Source organism: Lutjanus erythropterus, chromosome 20, assembly GCF_056507025.1.
Source record: "Lutjanus erythropterus isolate fLutEry1 chromosome 20, fLutEry1.hap2, whole genome shotgun sequence".
Taxonomy (NCBI): domain Eukaryota; kingdom Metazoa; phylum Chordata; class Actinopteri; order Lutjaniformes; family Lutjanidae; genus Lutjanus; species Lutjanus erythropterus.
Genome location: NC_139336.1, coordinates 15,989,525 through 16,007,718, shown reverse-complemented (window position 1 = coordinate 16,007,718; position 18,194 = coordinate 15,989,525). Strand labels below are relative to the sequence as shown.

The 18,194-nt window shown below is 36.9% G+C and overlaps 1 protein-coding gene across 1 annotated transcript; it reads left to right on the top strand.

The window, feature by feature from the left end:
* The first annotated feature begins 1,300 nt into the window (after positions 1 to 1,300).
* Positions 1,301 to 18,122, top strand: rcl1 (RNA terminal phosphate cyclase-like 1). The gene is made up of 9 exons (XM_084746419.1): positions 1,301 to 1,502; positions 2,900 to 2,971; positions 3,984 to 4,159; positions 6,061 to 6,135; positions 6,254 to 6,378; positions 6,965 to 7,090; positions 8,033 to 8,189; positions 15,566 to 15,669; positions 17,948 to 18,122. The coding sequence occupies exons 1-9, from the start codon at positions 1,373 to 1,375 to the stop codon at positions 18,099 to 18,101; spliced, it is 1,119 nt and encodes a 372-aa protein (XP_084602545.1). The 5' UTR covers positions 1,301 to 1,372; the 3' UTR covers positions 18,102 to 18,122.
* The last annotated feature ends 72 nt before the right edge of the window (positions 18,123 to 18,194 follow it).

Below are 18,194 nucleotides of genomic sequence, written 5' to 3'. Positions count from 1 at the left end.
TCCGAGCCCTCGATCCCGTCAGCAGACAGACCTGCAGACTGGCTGACCAATCTGCTCTCTCATATTCAGCTTCAAACGTGATTTAAATGAGATACGAGACATTACTGATCTAAATAATACTAAAACAGTAGCTGTGGCGTTATTTCATCATTGTTGGTCTATTAAAAGACCTGTCAGTCATTTTGAGGACGACACAGGGTTTCAGTTCACTTTAAATTACAAGATATTTTCTACCTACAGTCCATCTTAAAGAGGGATAAAAGAGATAACTCTTCCAAATATTGGCAATGGCAAATACTTTGGTCACGTTTTCTGCTTTTGTGCTTTTAAGAGGCAAATATATTAATTATGGAGTCATAGGAGAGCCATAATAAAAAAAAGTAAAATATAAGTATAAGTAAGTATAAATAAGAGGAATAAATAAAATGATAAATCAGTAAATAAAAAAGTGTAAATAAATAATAAGTAAATAAATGTGGAAATAGAAAGTCATTTAACAAAATATAAAGGAATAAATTTAAGCTCTTTATGTTTTGCAATCATTCGGAATTTTTTATTTATATTTATTTATTGTTTTTAAACTTATGTATTTATTTATTTATTGGATATAAATTACAATATTTAGTTTGTACATTTTGAATTAATAAATAAATGTGGAGATAGAAGTCAAATAAGTAATATAAAGGAATAATTATTAGCAGTGCCATTTTTTGCATTTATTTTTCTAAATATTTATTTAACATATGTTACTTATTTAGCCTATCTAGGGGATATAAATTACTCTAATTTGTCTGCACATTTTTACATTTCTTAAAAATGTATTTTTACAGTGTAATTTATTTATTTCTATCCTTTCATTTTTCTTTTATAATTTCTCTGTGTTTTTGCTATTCCTTAAAGGGCCAAACTGTTAACAAACTGGGTTTAGTTGGGAGCTCCTTCTAACTGGAAAAAGCAAAAGCAAGAGAGAACATAATAATAATAATAATAATAATAATATACAAAATTGATTAATTAATTAACAAATAAAAACTTAGCACAGAAAATATAGAGTAATTTAACTTAATATTTTGTTTTTATTAGTTGAATTTATTTATTTTGTTAATTTCTCTGTATAGTTCCACATTTATTATATTTTATTTACAGATTTAGTCTTTGTTATGGCATGCCAGTGACTCCATAAAGATTCAGCCACGCCCACATTATTTTAATGAATGTTTGTCTGGCCCCATCTGGTGGTCAACTGTGGTGATGCACCCTTTAAAAAACGCTCATGTTTGACCCTCCTGTTTGCCGTAGGTTCCCCTCCCACCAACGTCTTCCTGGACAAACACGTGGATTTCCACTGACGCCAGGCAGAAACAACAACAACATGGCCAGCCACGGACTCGACTACGACGGCTGTAATTTCTTCAGACAGCGGCTGGTTTTGTCCACACTGAGCGGGAAGCGAGTTAAAATCCAGAACATCAGGTCTAAAGAGGACGAGCCTGGGCTGCGCGGTGAGTCTCAGCTCCACTCTGCTGCATGTGGCAGAGTCGCAGTTAGCTCGGCGGCTAACAGGCTAGCTGCTACGCAGTTGGGAGTGTGTTTTATCACTGGGCGGAGGATGTGGGGAAACGATGGGGCAGTAAAATAAATCGGAGACAAATGCAAGTTTTACTTCGCTGGACAAAGTTGTGACGTTGTTTTGCTCGTGAAACACATCTGTACAGAGCTGGTTTACATTATTCCAGTGACTTGTCTTGGCATGTGTGAGTCGGGGTTATTAAAGTTCCCTCAGTAGATTCAAGAACACGTAAATACACTTGTTTGACTCCGTGTGTTTTTGGGTAGTTCCACTGAATCGGTTCCTTTTCCGACCCTGGACAACACATGCATATGTATGCATGGGAAGTATCTGTACTGCACTTTATACTAATTGCAGTTTGAACATGGACAAAGTAAACTTTACAAAAAACTATCTAGAATACTGGAAAATAGGATTTTTGGCCTATCCCTAATACCTCAGAAATCATATTTTTTGTATTATTGTGTGACTGTATTTAGAACTGAGCTGGAATAAAAAATATGCTTATTTTATGTAGATATTTTTGCATCAGTATGACTATGCAAAGGTACCAGAAGGCTCGTTTCGAAAGGAAATGAAATTTAAGAATGTTACTTTATTTCACATGTGTAATAAGTTAATATAAACATATGCCAACCAATTTGTATAAAGGAATACTGAAAAAGTAAAGATAAAATGAATATCTAAATATACATCAGTATTGTCAAGTGTCAGCCAGTTGCTTAATATTTTAATATTGTCTGTCAATAAGCTGCAGGTCGTTAAAACAAGAACCATAACTTCTCAGCATTTACACCTGCCACTGAGCTCCTCTTTTCCTCATGAATTTCCCTCATTCTTTAACGATGGCATGAGAAATAGATAAGTTTTATGTCCAAAACTCCAGATATTTATTAAAAGACGTGACTTTTTTTATAAGGCATGAGCCCATCACTTAACTTAACATCTGGTCAGAACATTAATTATATGCATTGATTATTCGAGCGTTATTTTTAAAAATTCATTCAATTATTACTTTCAGTTTGACAGCTCTGACGTAGACAAGATGTTGGCTGCAGGGACGGCTAGTGCAGCAGGGTGAAATCGAAAACTAGGAAAGCATCAGCTCTTCTGGCATTCTCTTGCACTCAGACACTAGAATTTAACTCTCATTAATTTCAATTACAACTTCTTATTTATTTTTGGAACTATACTGGCAAGGATGGCAAGGCATCTTTTAGGGTGGCAGCTGCCACATTGTGCCTCTACATGCACCTCTGCCTTATGGATATAATAAGTTAATGTATGTAAGATGTTTGGTTTGACTAACTGCATGTCTGTCTTCTCCAGATTTTGAGGCCAGCTTCATCAGACTGTTAGATAAAGTGACCAATGGCACCAGAATAGAGATTAACCAAACAGGTGAGTGTTATGATTAGGATGTGACTGTAGTATTACCTTTGTCACAGCCTGTGTGGTTCATCTAATCACTGTTTACTGTCAGAGGGTGGCGAAGTGTTGAGATTTCAGCATTGCTCAACAGACACCTTGAATATAAATAATAATGCTGCAACTGATTATTTTCTTGATTAACTGATAAGTTCTGAGGTCTATAAAATGGTGAAAAATGTCTATCACTGTTCCCCAAAAGCTCCTCAAATGTCCTGTTTTGCCCACATTCCAAACATAATCAGTTTAGTGTCATGAAGGACTAAAGAAAACAAATCATATTCACATTTTTGTCACTGGAATCAGAGAATTTTACTTTTTCTTTCTCAAAAAATTACCCAAACTGATTAATTTATTATCTGAATACTTAGCAGTTAATTTAACAATCGATTAATCATTGCTGCTCTAATGAATAATAGGATTTGAAGTGTAGTTATTTGGTGTTGTTTACAGTATTTGAATTCCTTTAGGCCTGAGCAGCACAACAATAGTGATATGTATCAGCTATAGACACTCAAAGGTTTATTATAGCATTTGAACTTTGTAATAATGTGGGTTGCACTTTATTTTGCAGTACACTAGTAAGATGTTACAAGCTGTATTTCGTATCAAATTAGCCAAAAACTAAAAATAATGTTCTCCATTAGTCAGTTAACAAACACAGATATATTCTAATTAGACACCAAACACCTAACGGTACACTAAAAAGACAGACAAGCAGCACTTAGTATCATATCTGAGAAGGACACAGTTCTTTTCATATTATTTTTTTTATCTTTTTTAGTGAAATTGGCCTTTCCACTATAAATAGAAAAACCTCATCTTAATGATTTAACAAGCAGAAAATTTGACCAAGGTTGTATTTCTCTGTTTTGTTAAAATCAGATTTACCAAAATGTCATATTCTCCCGTTTTCTCCTTTCTAACAAGACCATCCACTACGTTATGGACTCACTCCCTGTCTTATTGTGTTTGTCTTTACAAGGTACCGTGTTGTTCTACCAGCCTGGCTTGTTGTATGGTGGCTCTGTAGAACATGACTGTAACACACAGCGTTCGATCGGCTACTATCTGGAGGCCCTTCTCATGTTGGCTCCGTTCATGAAGACCTCTCTGAAGGCCACACTGAGGGGAGTCACCAACGACCCTTCTGACCCGACGGTGAGAACACACTCACTGTTATTTCCTTTTTCCTCATTTTTGCTTCTTCTGATTTCATTTTGACTCAGCTTGCTCTTAAAGATGAAACATGTATTTGCAAAGAAACATGTCAGTGTCTTTGTATAGTAATGTCTGGGTGAAATGCGCAACTTCCAAAACCAAATGGGCGCTGACCTCTAGTGACTGCACACATGTGCACATGCAGTTCTACATCTGATCAACAATGTTGCAGAGTCAAGTTGGTGTCTTCAAAGACTTTAGATAAAATGTCTGAGGTACGGCCGCACAATTAATCAAATATTTACTGCCATTACGATTCTGGCTTCTCAAAATTTAAAGAACCTGATCGACTGCGATATTGATGTTTAAAATGTGTGCTCCACTCCTAGAAAACTCAGCTGCATATCAGATCAAGTGCTTCCTAAACTAACAGCCAGACACCCTGCAGCAGCAGCCTGTGCAAAATTTCCTGGATTTTGCGACTGGAGTCCAGAGTAGATGAGTAATATACAACGGAGAGCAGACGAGCAAAACGAAAATCAGATGTCTGGAACAGAAGGCAAAGACCCAGTCTGTCGAAACAGATCATCATCCATTGTTAGAAAGTATTTTGGAGTGAGGTGATGTTAAGCAAGAACAAACTGTATGCAAAGAATGCATAAAACTTGTCTGCACAGCAAAGCAACACAATTAACTTGTTCAGCCATCTGAAAAAAAACACCACACGTTGCAGTAAAATGAATGCAAGAAGAACTTTGCTAACATTACCTCACCGAATTCCTGTCCTTTTCCAGTGTCAACTCAAACATCTGCGACAGTGATGCCGTACAGCGTGTCAGTTGTTGTGCAATGTGAAAGTGGAAACCTTGCTCTGTTGATGTAAATTTTGGGGTAAAAAGTTTTGGAACAATTCTATTTATATTTTCCTTTTAGGAGACGGTCTGTGAATAATGACTAATCTTATTTTGATGTACAGATTTGTACATTAGCAGCCTGAATGCAGCACAACATGGAAGTGAAAGCCATGCTGTGTGAAAGTACAATTAAAATATATTGTCCCTAAAATTACTCTATAATGGTGATAAATAATCATGATCTCTATATTGATCCAAAAAATGCTTCTCATTGTTTTTTCACCACTCGGTCTTTGAAAAGCTTCTACCTTTAAAATGACTAATTGTTCCATAATGTGTAATGTAATTTTTGTTTTCTTAAAATGGACTTTCTATCAAAAAAGTATAATTCAGAAACTGGTATTGACACCAAAGTAAAAAAAAAAAAAAGAGCAATACCTTAACAGGGTTCAAAGTCAGTGGGTTTTTTTTTGTTTTGCTTTGTTTTGTTTTGTGTTTTCCTGAAATCAGTTTTTACTTGCCTCTTTTACAGATTGTTTTAGCGACTATCAAATAATAACAGAGTTAACTTAATTATCATTTTAATATAGTGTAGCAACTCATTTTTTTCCAAATATTGATTTATCTGTCCTTGGTTTTCCAGACTAACTGATTATTAAATCATTTGGTCTACAAAATGTCAGAAAATAGTAAAAAATGTCTATCCCTCATTTTTTGAAGTCCAAGGGGATGTCTTTAAATGTCTTGTTTTGTCAATTTAATATAATAATAAACACGTCTCAGCATCTGCATTATCCCCTTTTTGCTCTTTGTCATGAGCTGCGCTGTTAAGTGTATAAGGTCACAAGAAAGCTGCAAGAAGGAAGAAGTGGAGACTCTGGAGGTGTTACCATGGAAACAGTGAACAGCGTCTCTTGTCTGTTGCCATGATAAGAAATGGTCCATTATAGACTTGTGCACTGACGTTCTTTTGCAAGATATTTTCCGATTTGAACTCTTGGAAGACAGAGAAGCATATTGTAAGGATTTAATCCCCGTCTCCTGCAGGTGGACCTGCTGAAATCCACAGCTGTCCCTCTGATGAAGAAGTTTGGCATCGATGGAGAGGGCTTTGATCTCAAGGTGAGGACGCAGTGGTGGCATGTTGATAAGCATGGCATAATGTTATAAATTTACATTCAAATGTAGTGCTGCTGCTCCATGAAAACAATTCTCTCGATATGTGTTGCTGCCCCCTCAGGTGGTGAAGAGAGGGATGGCACCTGGTGGGGGAGGAGAGGTAGCTTTCACATGTCCTGTCCGCAGGACCATCAGGCCGGTGCAGTTGACGGACCCCGGAAAGATCAAGAGGATCAGAGGAGTGGCGTATCCTTCTCGTGCTCACAGTCATGGTCTTTTCCATCTTCAAACACAACTGAAGTGTAGATAGGTGTCATCATTTTGAAGTAAATATGTTCAAAAGTCTGAAAATTGGGGTCTAAGTTTAAGGAACATCATTACCAAACACCTGTTATCTTTTTATGGGTCTTATTTCACAGAACACAGTTTTTATGTGTGTACAGTTGTTCAGAACAGGTAACCATGTGATGACTAGCAAAGAAGAAATCTGTAAAATTCTGTACCAAGTCAGAGAACAGCTGAAATTAAACACTTCCAAAATTGTCAATAGTGAAACAGTCTGTGTTTCCCCTATAGTGTATTTGGCAGGGCGCCCCGCCCTCCCAACAGACGCCCCCGCCCTGCCAACAGGACGCCCACATTCAAGTTGTAGATTTTTTTTAAATTCTGTTATTTAATTTATATTTTAAAAGGGCCTATAACATGTGTTCTTTTTATCAAATAAAAAAGCTAACTCTGATTTGTGCGATTTCAGAGTCGGATGCGTTGCTATCGTTTCATTACATTCATTTGAATTGAATCGTCAAAATAGTCCTCAACTATCTAAACTCAGATATTCAGCAAGAGTTTCTCCTCAGATGGCCAACAGGATAGTGGAGTCAGCCAGGGGCGTCCTCAACCAGTTCCTTCCCGACATCTACATCTACACCGACCACATGAAAGGACCCAACTCTGGCAAGTCAGTATCTCAACATCAATGTCGATCCTGAGATATTTGTGATTGTGTTGTGTTTTTACATTGATGGCATTTAGCAGCACCCGGATATTCATTCAAGTTTTACATTTGTTGTCAGTTCCCATACTCATGAGTCATTTTTAACACATGTTAATGAATGTAAATGAGAATAAAGGTGCAGATATGTTTTTCTTCATTTAAATCACAGCACACTCAACAAGAAATTCAAAATACAAAACTTTAAAAGTGAATTATTATAATTGCTCAAACTCAGATAATGGGGATAATAATACTGGGATACAGGCTAAATGTGCACTACACAAGTATTTATGGGTTTGCTTTGTTTTATCTCCATTTATTATTATTTGTATTAGTCCATTATTAGATTGCTTGTGTTTTTCAAGTGACCCACAGAGTCCAAGGAAGGATAAAATTTAATGTTTTCTTTATTTCCCCATGCCCAAAGTCAGTTTTTACTCGCCCATGTACAGTGTTGTATTTAACAGTTATCAAATAAAAACAAAGACTAAAGTTAATTGTCATGTTTTGCTGCAACATTGATAAAATGTCAGACAATAGTGAAAAATGGCCATCCCAGTTTCTCACAGTCCAAGGGGATGTCTTTAAATGTCTCATTGTGTCAAGATATTCAGTTTAATTGCTTAATAAATGTAGAAAACTCCATATTTGAGCATTCTTTTGGGATGAAAGTTACTTAAATGATTAAAATAGTTTAATTGTGTAATTCTTTTTTTTACCATTTGCCTGGTGAGGCAAGTGAGTTGCTAGATTAATTTGCCTGACATGGCATTTTACTTTCCCCTGCTGTAACTACAGTTAAAAATTTAAAAACAACCCTTGTGCATGTATAAGTAAAGTTTCAGTGGTCCCATGTTAATCAGAAAAGGACACAAAGTAATGGTAATTTATGGTGGTTTCCCGCAGGTCTCCAGGTTTTGGGCTGACCCTGGTGGCAGAGACACTGAACGGCTCCTTCCTCAGTGCTGAGATGTCCTCTACACCGCAGGGGCAAGGAGACCCCATACTACCAGAGGACCTTGGCAGGAACTGTGCCAAACTGCTTTTGGAGGAGGTATATCGGGTAAGTAGTGCAAAGACTCATGCCCATGTTGTGATTTTTGAGGAGAAAATTCATGGTTTCAGTTGTCTCCACCTGGGATCACATTTGTTTTGGTCTTTGACATGAATTTTCAATCTAAAATTTAACAACGATGACTCTGCAGGCTCAGGCTCTTGTGAACAGGGTGTGCGAGATGTTTTTCATTGTGAACAGAGACACTCAGTCATACTCAGGAATCTGGCCAACATTTTCAGCTTTTGCACAAACAGGCGTTGTGCCCATAAACATACAAAAATAGCTTTTTAAAAGGAAAGGCTTGATATTGATTTCCAATAGCCTGCCATGAAAACATGCTTCTTGTTTTGGTTTTAGAGAGGCATTAGATGAAATCAACCCAGTGAGGATTTTCAAACCAAAGTCCTTGCTGCATTAGTTGTCGACCAATATGGCTTTTTAAAAATGGCCAATGCTGATATTTAGAGAACAGGGCAGCCTATATCTAATATTGATGTCAAAACAAACAAAAGTCATGGATAATTCCATTATTTAATGCAAAATACAATCTACGATAAAAACACTAGTTAGTAATAATTTTAAATACGTTTTTCTGTCTTTTAGGTTGTGAGAAATGTGTTAATATTCAAAACAGAGCACTAACTTTGTTCCACAGCAGCTGACAGATGTGTCTGCAGACATTTTCAGTTTCTTGGCTTTGTGAGCGCAGCCATTGGCCAGTGCATCCAGGGGTGTGATGGTATGGATTTTTTGTTCACATGATGACAAAGCAACATATTCCTGCAGGATGGTGGTTTACCGCAACTGCCTTAACAATTTCATTTTATTGGGCTTTATTGAAGTATGCTGTTACAGGTGTAGCATAGCTCCTTTAATGTGTGTAATGTGTGTGTGTGGCTTGTATGTAAGTAAAGTGGGCAGCAGACTGAAATTTGGTATCTTCCATCATTAAGAATACAGTATTATACTGTAGTTCACCTTACTCAAACAACTACTTTTTGTTGTTGTTTTTTTCTTGTTTGACTGTGATCAAAGATCTCCAGTATTGCTGGAAGTTGATGTCAGGTCTTGATTTCTCTGCACACAGCAGACGGAGAATCTGTTTTCAGCCTGTGCCCGGACAAATCAGAATTCTTGGGGAATACCTGACATACGCAGTCAGCACACATTAGAGTCTGAGCAACAAGGACATTTGCTGCCCTTGTTTACCCACATTCCCCGGTAATCACCCAGTCTGGTATTCAACTGAGAAACCGTTTGTGGGCAGCACCACAATACAGAAAGCAACTAAAGGGTATTACCATCATGCAAGTTCTCAGTTCCCTTGAGATGGGTGCTATGAAGTGTTATGTAGCCAGCGTGTCAGTGTGTTGGAAAAGTAAGCCGAGACTTCTAAGTTCACTGGCCTGTCCTCAGAAAACGTAGAACCAGATGACTCTTCTCAACTCTGCTGGCTGAATTTTGATTGCAAAAGTCCCAAGTTGTCCAGTATCTGATCCGCATATGATTTACAGGAATTTGTTGGCAGAATCTAGCAGAAATGGAGTATAATATTTGTAAGTGTGTCCCCATTAATTATACATGCCACAAAAGGGATCCATTTCATTATTTTTATGTGTTCAACTCATACATATTCAATAACTAACACAAAACAAACCCACATGTGCCTGCATCTTGGAGACTCTTTTCCAAGAGCGGTTATCAAACATAGTTTTAATCATAATTAGAATTTGAAATGGTAATACTAATTAATGGGAATATTATCATTGCTTATCTTGAAACTGACAATCCTATTATCCCTAGTTGGTGACACTCATTTCATGGAAAGTTAAATTATGAAATAAGAAGTAATCATAAGAATTTTTTTTCTATAAAGAATCAAGAAAGGAACTTAAATGAAAAGTTTTAAATTGTTTCACAGTTGATTGGTATATTTGTATCTTTTATACAATTTATTCATATGCAGTGTTGAGAATACTTGTAATTCCACTATTTCTGGCAGTAACTAGACTAATCACTTTTCTCAAGCTGATGATGCAGTTACAGTTACTGAAATGTTAACGAGCTCCTCACTCATTACTTTTGTCTTGGCTGAAACTGCAGAAGACAGCAGACGTAGCAGACAGACACAGCCTATTACCTGATCTATGATGTCACGTCATTCAACTTGACAGTAGTGCAAGGCAGTTTAGGCAAGTTTGCACTTGTTTTTAATCCTAGTCTAAATAAACTGTTCATAATATAATTACTTATTAACCACTGTTGCAAAGATTGGCTAGTATGTATATCCAGCTTCCTGTGGGTCTAAATCCTACTGTCTAACCAAACCCAATAAAAGTGTTGTTTACATGTAGACACTAGTTGTTACTGTCCTCTGGTGGTCAAGGGTATTAATAACTCGTATTAGTGATAATGGATACAATGAGAGAAAAAAAAATGACACTTCTGACTAAACTCATGCAACTGCACTAAAATAATGTAGCTACTCTAATAGAATATAATTATGTGTGCATTAATATGGAGAATTAAAGGACATATTTAAAAGTATTGAAAAACATACTTTCCCAAGTATCTGATTACTTTTATAATGTGGTAATTGGTAAAGTAATTCAGTTACTTTTGAGGTAGTAATTGAAACTAATTGCTAAATTTCAATAACTTGCCCAACACGTAAGGTGTTATTTATTGATTTAATGATGAATAGAAATCTACTCCCATGTCACAGATGAGACTCTTCAGAGGTCAAAGGTTACCACCAGTGTTTCAGTCGATTGGGTGATGAGTCAGTTAGATAGTGTTTGTTCAAACAGACATGTTAAATGGAAAATTTTGGGTGGAGACTTACAGTTTGTGGCCACAGACCAAAAAAAAAAAAAAACTCTCACAAAGTCGCATTTATGTTTCCATGTTTCCACCTGTGTGGTGTGTAAGTGTGACTTGCATTAGTGGCTCTAAGACAGAATAACTCAGCTGTTACTAAAAAGCTATGCAGGCGCAAATAATTTCCCATAGTCACGCAGGAAAAAGAGCCCACTTCATCAGAATATGTACAATTAGATCCAGTGACTCTGTGACTTGAGTTTGCCTCCACATGGCTCTGCCTCTCATAGGAGCCATGTGAGTCCAGTTAGCTGGTCAGGGTAGTGCTGATTAACTCTGAAACAGGAATATTGTTGGACGCTTCCTCTTAACTCCAAGCAACAGAGCGTGTAGCTAACAGTTCTCTTTGGCAGCCTCAGAGGGTGGTGGATCTAAAATCCCTCCGTTTTAGACATTTTGTTCCTTTTTCCATACAGCCACAGCAGCTGGTAGAACAGGTAGATTCACCAGTTTGGATATTGAACAGCATTTGAATAACTGCTGATTTAAATACCTAACTATAGCAGGAGGACGTGGTGATCGCTGCAGCAGAGAAGAGGAGAAGGGAGAGGATAATGGCAGAGTAAAGTGGATGTCTCACTCCCGTGCTGGAATAGTTAAATTTTTTTGAAAACTGAGGAAAGAAATTTGCTGGATTCACATTAAAGGGCATGGGCGCCCTGTATGTGTGCGTCTGTTTGTTTTATGGTTAATCAGTACAGTCTTCTTGTAGTAAACCAAAGCTACATGATGGACATTTTGTTTGTGGAAGCAACATCAACACTGGACAGGACCTGATGTAAGTTGTGCTATTTTTATCGAGTTTTTGGAGTTAAATTATCTTTATTTTTTTGGACTTTAAAGAGTAATGCCAGTGTCTGCCACTTTGTGAATATACTCAGCTTCAGAGCACAGCTATACGCAGTTATACAATGTGCTCACCCACGTATTGAAATTATAACCTGATTTTCTTATTTAATCCAAATTATTGCAGTTGACTGCTCTCATTAATTGATAATATTTCAGATTAGTAAGATCTGTGTTGACTTATGTTAAAATCAGTTTGTCCATTGCTTTTTTAACTGTGAAGCAACCAAACACAAAACATTTATCTCTCCTTTTTATAAAAATTCATGTCTTTTAGCTCAAGCAAGCCTGTGAGTGCTTGGACCACGGAGAACTGACTTGAGAGCACCCAGGTGTTTTTTTTAGTGTGATCACTGAGGTTCACTTGAAGGATTCAAGGGACTTTTCCACAAGCCCTTGTGGCTGGTTGGTGGCTGCTGGCCTCTTGGGAGTTCTTAACTGTCTCATGTTTCCTCTTCAAGGCAGGGCCTGAAACTAGCTGTCAGAAATTGTGCTTATGAGTTGTATTTCTTGTACTGATTTGAAGCTGCTCGTTGAAAACGACATACCCAAACAAAAGGTGGACAACCAGAAACGGGAAATATTTTAAGTCATTTGAACTTCTCTAGCCCAGCTCAGCACCACAAAAAAAGGTAAGGTGAAAAATATTTGAGAAATGTCATTTAGGTTGGATAAAACCTCACTTTAAGTTTATTGCAGCTAAAGAGCACCGTTGAGTTTTTACTGCAGGCAAATTAAGCCTGATTATTAAAATGTTGTGTAGTTAAAGCTGGGGTAGGCAGTTAATTTTTGGCATCATTGGGCAAAAGAAAACATGGGGTCTGAGAGAAAACTAGACTCTCCTTGGCTTTTTTTTTTCAGGCTTTAGAAAATCTAGCCTGGGACAAGAGACGTTGGCCAATCACTGGTTGGTGCAGTAAGTTGATTGAGTCAAATAACGACGCTGCGAGTTGGTGTCTCGGTCACAAAGTGTCTGTATTTGACAAGCTGGAAATGAGACTCGACAATCAACTATCTCTCTCAGGATTCTTTTATTCAACCTTTTAAATATGAAAAATTCAATCATGTATCTAGACAGTGGGAATATACACAGAAAACATATTTCAATCAAAAGTAAAAACCATGAAGATGGACTTAATTTGTGTGTTAAATGGTCAAACCAATATCAGAATATCAAGGCTGGTTAGTACACTGAAAAAAAAAAAAAGTTGAGAAAACTCAGAATTTCAAGGCAGCTCCCTTCACTAGATTTTTGAGATACTACTCAAACTCTTAAGTATTGAAATAAACTAAACAAAGTTTTACTAACCTATAATCTTGAAATTACATTTCAAATATTGTTCAGTGAGCTGTGAACCTGATTTGTCATTAGTGGGGCTTTCTGAAAATCAAAGTTTCTTGTTTAACTAGAGATGTTTATCTAAAGAAGAGTAGTTTATCTCAACAAACATTATTAGTAAAACCTCTGTTTGATTTGGGCTCAAAAATCTATTTGAGTAAGTTGCCTTGAAAGTTTTAGTTTCCTCAACTGTACCGGTTTTACAGTGCAGAGTAAAATGTTGGAAATAAATTGTGATGGATGTGAAGCTCTTCATAAAGTTATAAAATATTTTTTAAAATTCTCTTTTTTTCCCCAGAAAACCAAGTTTGATCAGTCTCATCCACTTGGAGACAGAATGCAGTTAGCATAGTCTTTGCCTCATCAACATTTAAGACAATGTCCCCATAGTTTGGCCATGATTTCTTGATATGATTATGAAATTGAATCATATTCCTGCTGACAGGCTGTCACGATGTTACAATACTGTATGACTGGGCCACAAGCATGCCTGAGCAAACCGACCTGGTGCAGCTGCAGTTAAGCACCGTTAAATAATAAAAGTCTTAGTATAAACTGACAAAGTCACACAATGGACAGGCATTTTAAAGTACATTTGGTTTTGTAAAATGCTCTTGGGTGTGTCCAGTCTCTCATAGGCCTCTTTGTACAGCCTGGTGACAAGCACATAGCTGTTGTAGAGTAATCACGATAGCATGTGATCGCTTGGATACGCAGAGAGGGTCCTCAGTCCTGTAATTCCTCCATCTCAGAGAAAAAGGGGCAGCCATAGACAAAGGGCTACAGGGTCAGAGGGGGCAGGAAAATGCAGCATTATTAAGGAAAATAGTTACAATAGTTCTAGCCAAAGCCTGCAACAACAAGCCATGCATCTTGTCCTGGACTCCTCCTCAAACTGAAAACCACAACAAAACTGTAATCAAATTGTTTCTAGATGTTTTCTACTGCTACAATAGAGAAGTGTTTGTCTGAAGTTTGGATCAGGACCAAATCTGATAGTCTTTTATTAGTAGATCTAGGTTTGAGTTTAGCACTAGAACATGTTTTGGTTTTGTTTTTCATTTAAATATCTGCCCTTTTAATAATTTCTTGATTGTCAATAGCGTGGACCATCCATAAGGACCAAAATGAGTCATGAAGTTAACCATACAACACTTTACTTCAATAAAAACACTCAACAATGCCCCTGTTTCTGAAGAGAAATGACAGAAAAAACAAAGTGTTTGTGTGTGTTTATTTTGTTGAGTCATGTAGTTATGTGTACTGACAAACAGAACCACTTTAAGTTGAACTCTTATTTAGTTTGTTTGGCACCGTGTCTGCTTCTCAAGATATCTCAGATAGCTGCGAACACAACAACAACCAGAGCTGTCATAAGCAACCATTTTGACCTTTGAATTCCAAACTCTATAATCACTCATGATAAATTATAAATATTTTGGTGTTATTTCATTTTGTAAAGTTTACATATGTATTTATCAATATGTCTACTATCGCATGCAGCAAACCATAAATAATGCATAGATTCTCAGCAATATTTTACTGCAGGATAAGAAATCCCATTCAAATTTTAGCTTAATCTAGTCGAAAAAAAAAAACAGTTAAATGTGTCTTATAAGATTATAAAACATTTTAATATTTCTAATAAATTCCTTCCTAGAAACGTCACATAAAATCATAATAGCCAATATGGGAGGAGGTCAGAAATGAGCTGACCTAAAACATAATGTCATTTTTGTGTTTGGTTTTTTGTTTAATTGTGCAAAAATGTAACCCCAAAAGGGTTGGAAACATTACTATTTTTAGTAAGTAAGGGTACTTGGTGTCAAAATATGAGAGCTCTGACACAAAAATTCAGCGAGTCATAGGTCTTGAGACAACAGACAATAGTCTCCAGTACTTTATGTTCCTCAAATTCTTCAATTACTCTACTGGTTAGAACAGATTACTCCAGTAATTTGTACTTTAATGTAAGAAAATCAATGGAACTGGAGACCGCTGTGTTAAGTTTCTTACTGCTAAGCTACCAAGATGCGTCTAAATAATATAATTTAAAAAAAACATTTTAAATGAAAGTAAAGACACTTCTAGGAAAAGTCAAGTATCAGAACAGTTGTTTTTTAAGACAATATAACAAACTGTTTGTGTCCAGAGCTGAAAAACATCTGACCTCATTATGTCTTGTAAATGTAGATGACCTGAACATGAGATGATCACGGGTTTGCCGAGTTCTCTCTGAACATCTCCACCTCCATGACGTATTTCTGTGTTGTTTTTGTTGCTGAAACATGTCGCCCCTTCTCTTTATCTGTTTTAGGGTGGCTGTGTGGATTCATCCAATCAAAGTCTGGCGCTGCTCTTCATGACCCTTGGCCAACAGGACGTGTCGAAGGTTCTGCTTGGACCGCTCTCCCCGTACACGTAAGCTGCTGTCATTCAGTAATAGACACACACACACACACACACACACACACACACACACACACACACACACACACACATACACACACACAGCTCCCTGCCCCTCTGAACTTCACAAACAGGCACTTGGCTTATTCATAAGTTGTTAAATAGATGCACTCTGTCCAAATGCAGAACGTAGTGGAACTCACATTTTGTTATTCTTTTACCTGTCCGATCTTGGCAAGTGACAATATTCCAAAGTTCTCGTCCCACTGTAGGGCAGGATGTGCTGAACAAATAAACAGAGGTGATAAATACACTCATCAGTTTGTTTGACATAAGCCCCATTGTTTTTTTACTCTGTCACTGAAAAATATCGGGACTTTTTAATGGTTTTTTTTTTCACCACCATACCCCAGGGCAGAGAGTGTGGAGCAGACCTAGTTACAATCAACAGTTTTATACTTGAAATACTGACTGACAGCAGTTGCACTTAAATCTGCCACAGAGAACTTTGATTTTTGGAGGAGCCTGGGGACAAAAGTGGTAACTTTCCCTCCAGCATAACCTCAAAATAGAACGTCGAAAATAAAATTATCTAACTAATAATCTCCTCCCGCTTATTTTTAACTGACCAAACAACCTATGACCTACTTTAACTTTGCCTGAGAAAATGTAAACACAGGCTCGTTTCATCCCATTTGAAGGACAGTCCAACCCAGTGGCAGACATAAAGAATAAAAATATAGTAATGGCAAATCCTCTCGCTGTTGGTCTCGTTTGCTTATGTAGGTCATAAAGAGCCATGACTATCAACCACTTTGATGACCTTTTTGTGGCTTTATCAATTCCATGACAATTCAGCATGTATATTATTTAGGCCTGGATGTTATTTCAGTTTAGATGTGACAGTTTAAAGAGCAACCTGAATGAAAGAAATAGAGAAAAACTTTTTTAAGTTTTAACCTACTTGCACCTAAATTTAAATGCCCCAATGCATCAATAGGTCCCCGTAAATCTTACTCACTACATTTATGTGAAATGTCTTTGGACCACTTTTTTTCCTTCACAAATTTTTCACATTCTTTTGAACATATGCGTGTCATGTCAAGGGACATGGACAGCTGTGCATCTACATGGTCAGTTCATATGAAGTTGCTTGGTGAATGAAAGTATTTGAAGTTTTAAGTCTTATGTTTTACCCACATTAATTTAATGTAAACAAAACAGTTGATTTGTATAAAGGAGTAGTATGTTATATATTTACTCTACATAAACATAAAATTAACATGACGTGATCAGAGATTAAGGAAACATGCTGCGTTGAAATACCAACGGCAACACTGCAAGTTCTCCATCAAATTTACATCAGGTCTGGAATGTTTTTGTTTGCTCGATTGTTAATCAGAGTTCAAATTCATGCTGGAATGTTAACTGAATTAGAAAATGCCTGTTTATTAGTCAAATCATTAATAATCTTTTAGGAGTCAATGTTTATAATGGTTAAATTGAGCAATATGTTAAGTGAGTCTTGCAGGCAGTCACTAAACTCAAACTCCAGAGTGTGTATTTTCGGAGCAGTGGGCTTTTGTTTTCAGGATAACAGGCTCGACTTTACACATTTCTAACCAGCTGATCAGCGTACAGTGTTTGAGTCTCGGTTGGAGAAGGCAGGGGAACAACTCACTTCAACCATAAATCCTTTATTAAAAGGGATTCAACTTATTTTCTATACTGTTACTGGCTCCAATTTAATATTTTTGGACTGCAGTACTTATTGAATGCTAGTGACTTGCATATTTCTTTTAATGATAAAGGAGAATAAAACTGAAAAAAAAAAAGATTTCAGTTGTGGTCGTCATCATGAATGAGGAGTGAACTATGAACTGTCCATTTTCAGTTATCATGGTACCGGTGCTGTGTACCTCTCAAGTACAGTACTATGATAACTGAAGATTGGCAGTGCCATCACAATACACTCCTCCTCTCACTCAGGTAATGCTGAAGACAGGTGACACAGTCTGTTAACCTCAGTGACATGTATTCAAACAGTTAAAACTTTTGCATGCATTTGTTTCAGTTTATAAAAATTTCCTTGCCTTGTCAAACTAGTTTTAAGAACTGAAGATAATGTGCATGAGAGAGAGAAGATATCCTGCAGTAGACCCACCCAGGACAGTGCTCAGCAACTCCCAGTCTGTATTATTTATGGACGGGAATATATATCATCACATTACTAACTTTCTTCCCTCTGTCTCCCTTATTCCTCCACCCATCCCTCCCACTGTCCCTCCAGGATCGAGTTCCTCAGGCACATTAGAGATTTCTTCCAGATCATGTTCAAGATCGAAGTCCAGAAGCCTTCAGAAGACGAAAGGAAAGGGGGAGACAAGGTCCTGATGACCTGTGTAGGTGTCGGTTACAGCAACATAAACAAAACCCTTAAATAAAATTATTTTTTTTATATAAATGTCACAGTGTTGTCTTGAATCTCTTTGACTAATAAAGTATTTTTATTTGTGTGTGTTTGTTGGCAAAATGTG

What these genes read in the sequence shown, in the direction of transcription:
- rcl1 (XM_084746419.1), top strand. Translation starts at nt 1,373, where the DNA reads ATGGCCAGCCACGGACTCGACTACGACGGCTGTAATTTCTTCAGACAG. An exon ending in AATAGAGATTAACCAAACAG is followed by an intron (nt 2,972 to 3,983) that starts GTGAGTGTTATG and finishes TGTCTTTACAAG; the next exon opens with GTACCGTGTTGTTCTACCAG. An exon ending in GAGAGGGCTTTGATCTCAAG is followed by an intron (nt 6,136 to 6,253) that starts GTGAGGACGCAG and finishes CTGCCCCCTCAG; the next exon opens with GTGGTGAAGAGAGGGATGGC.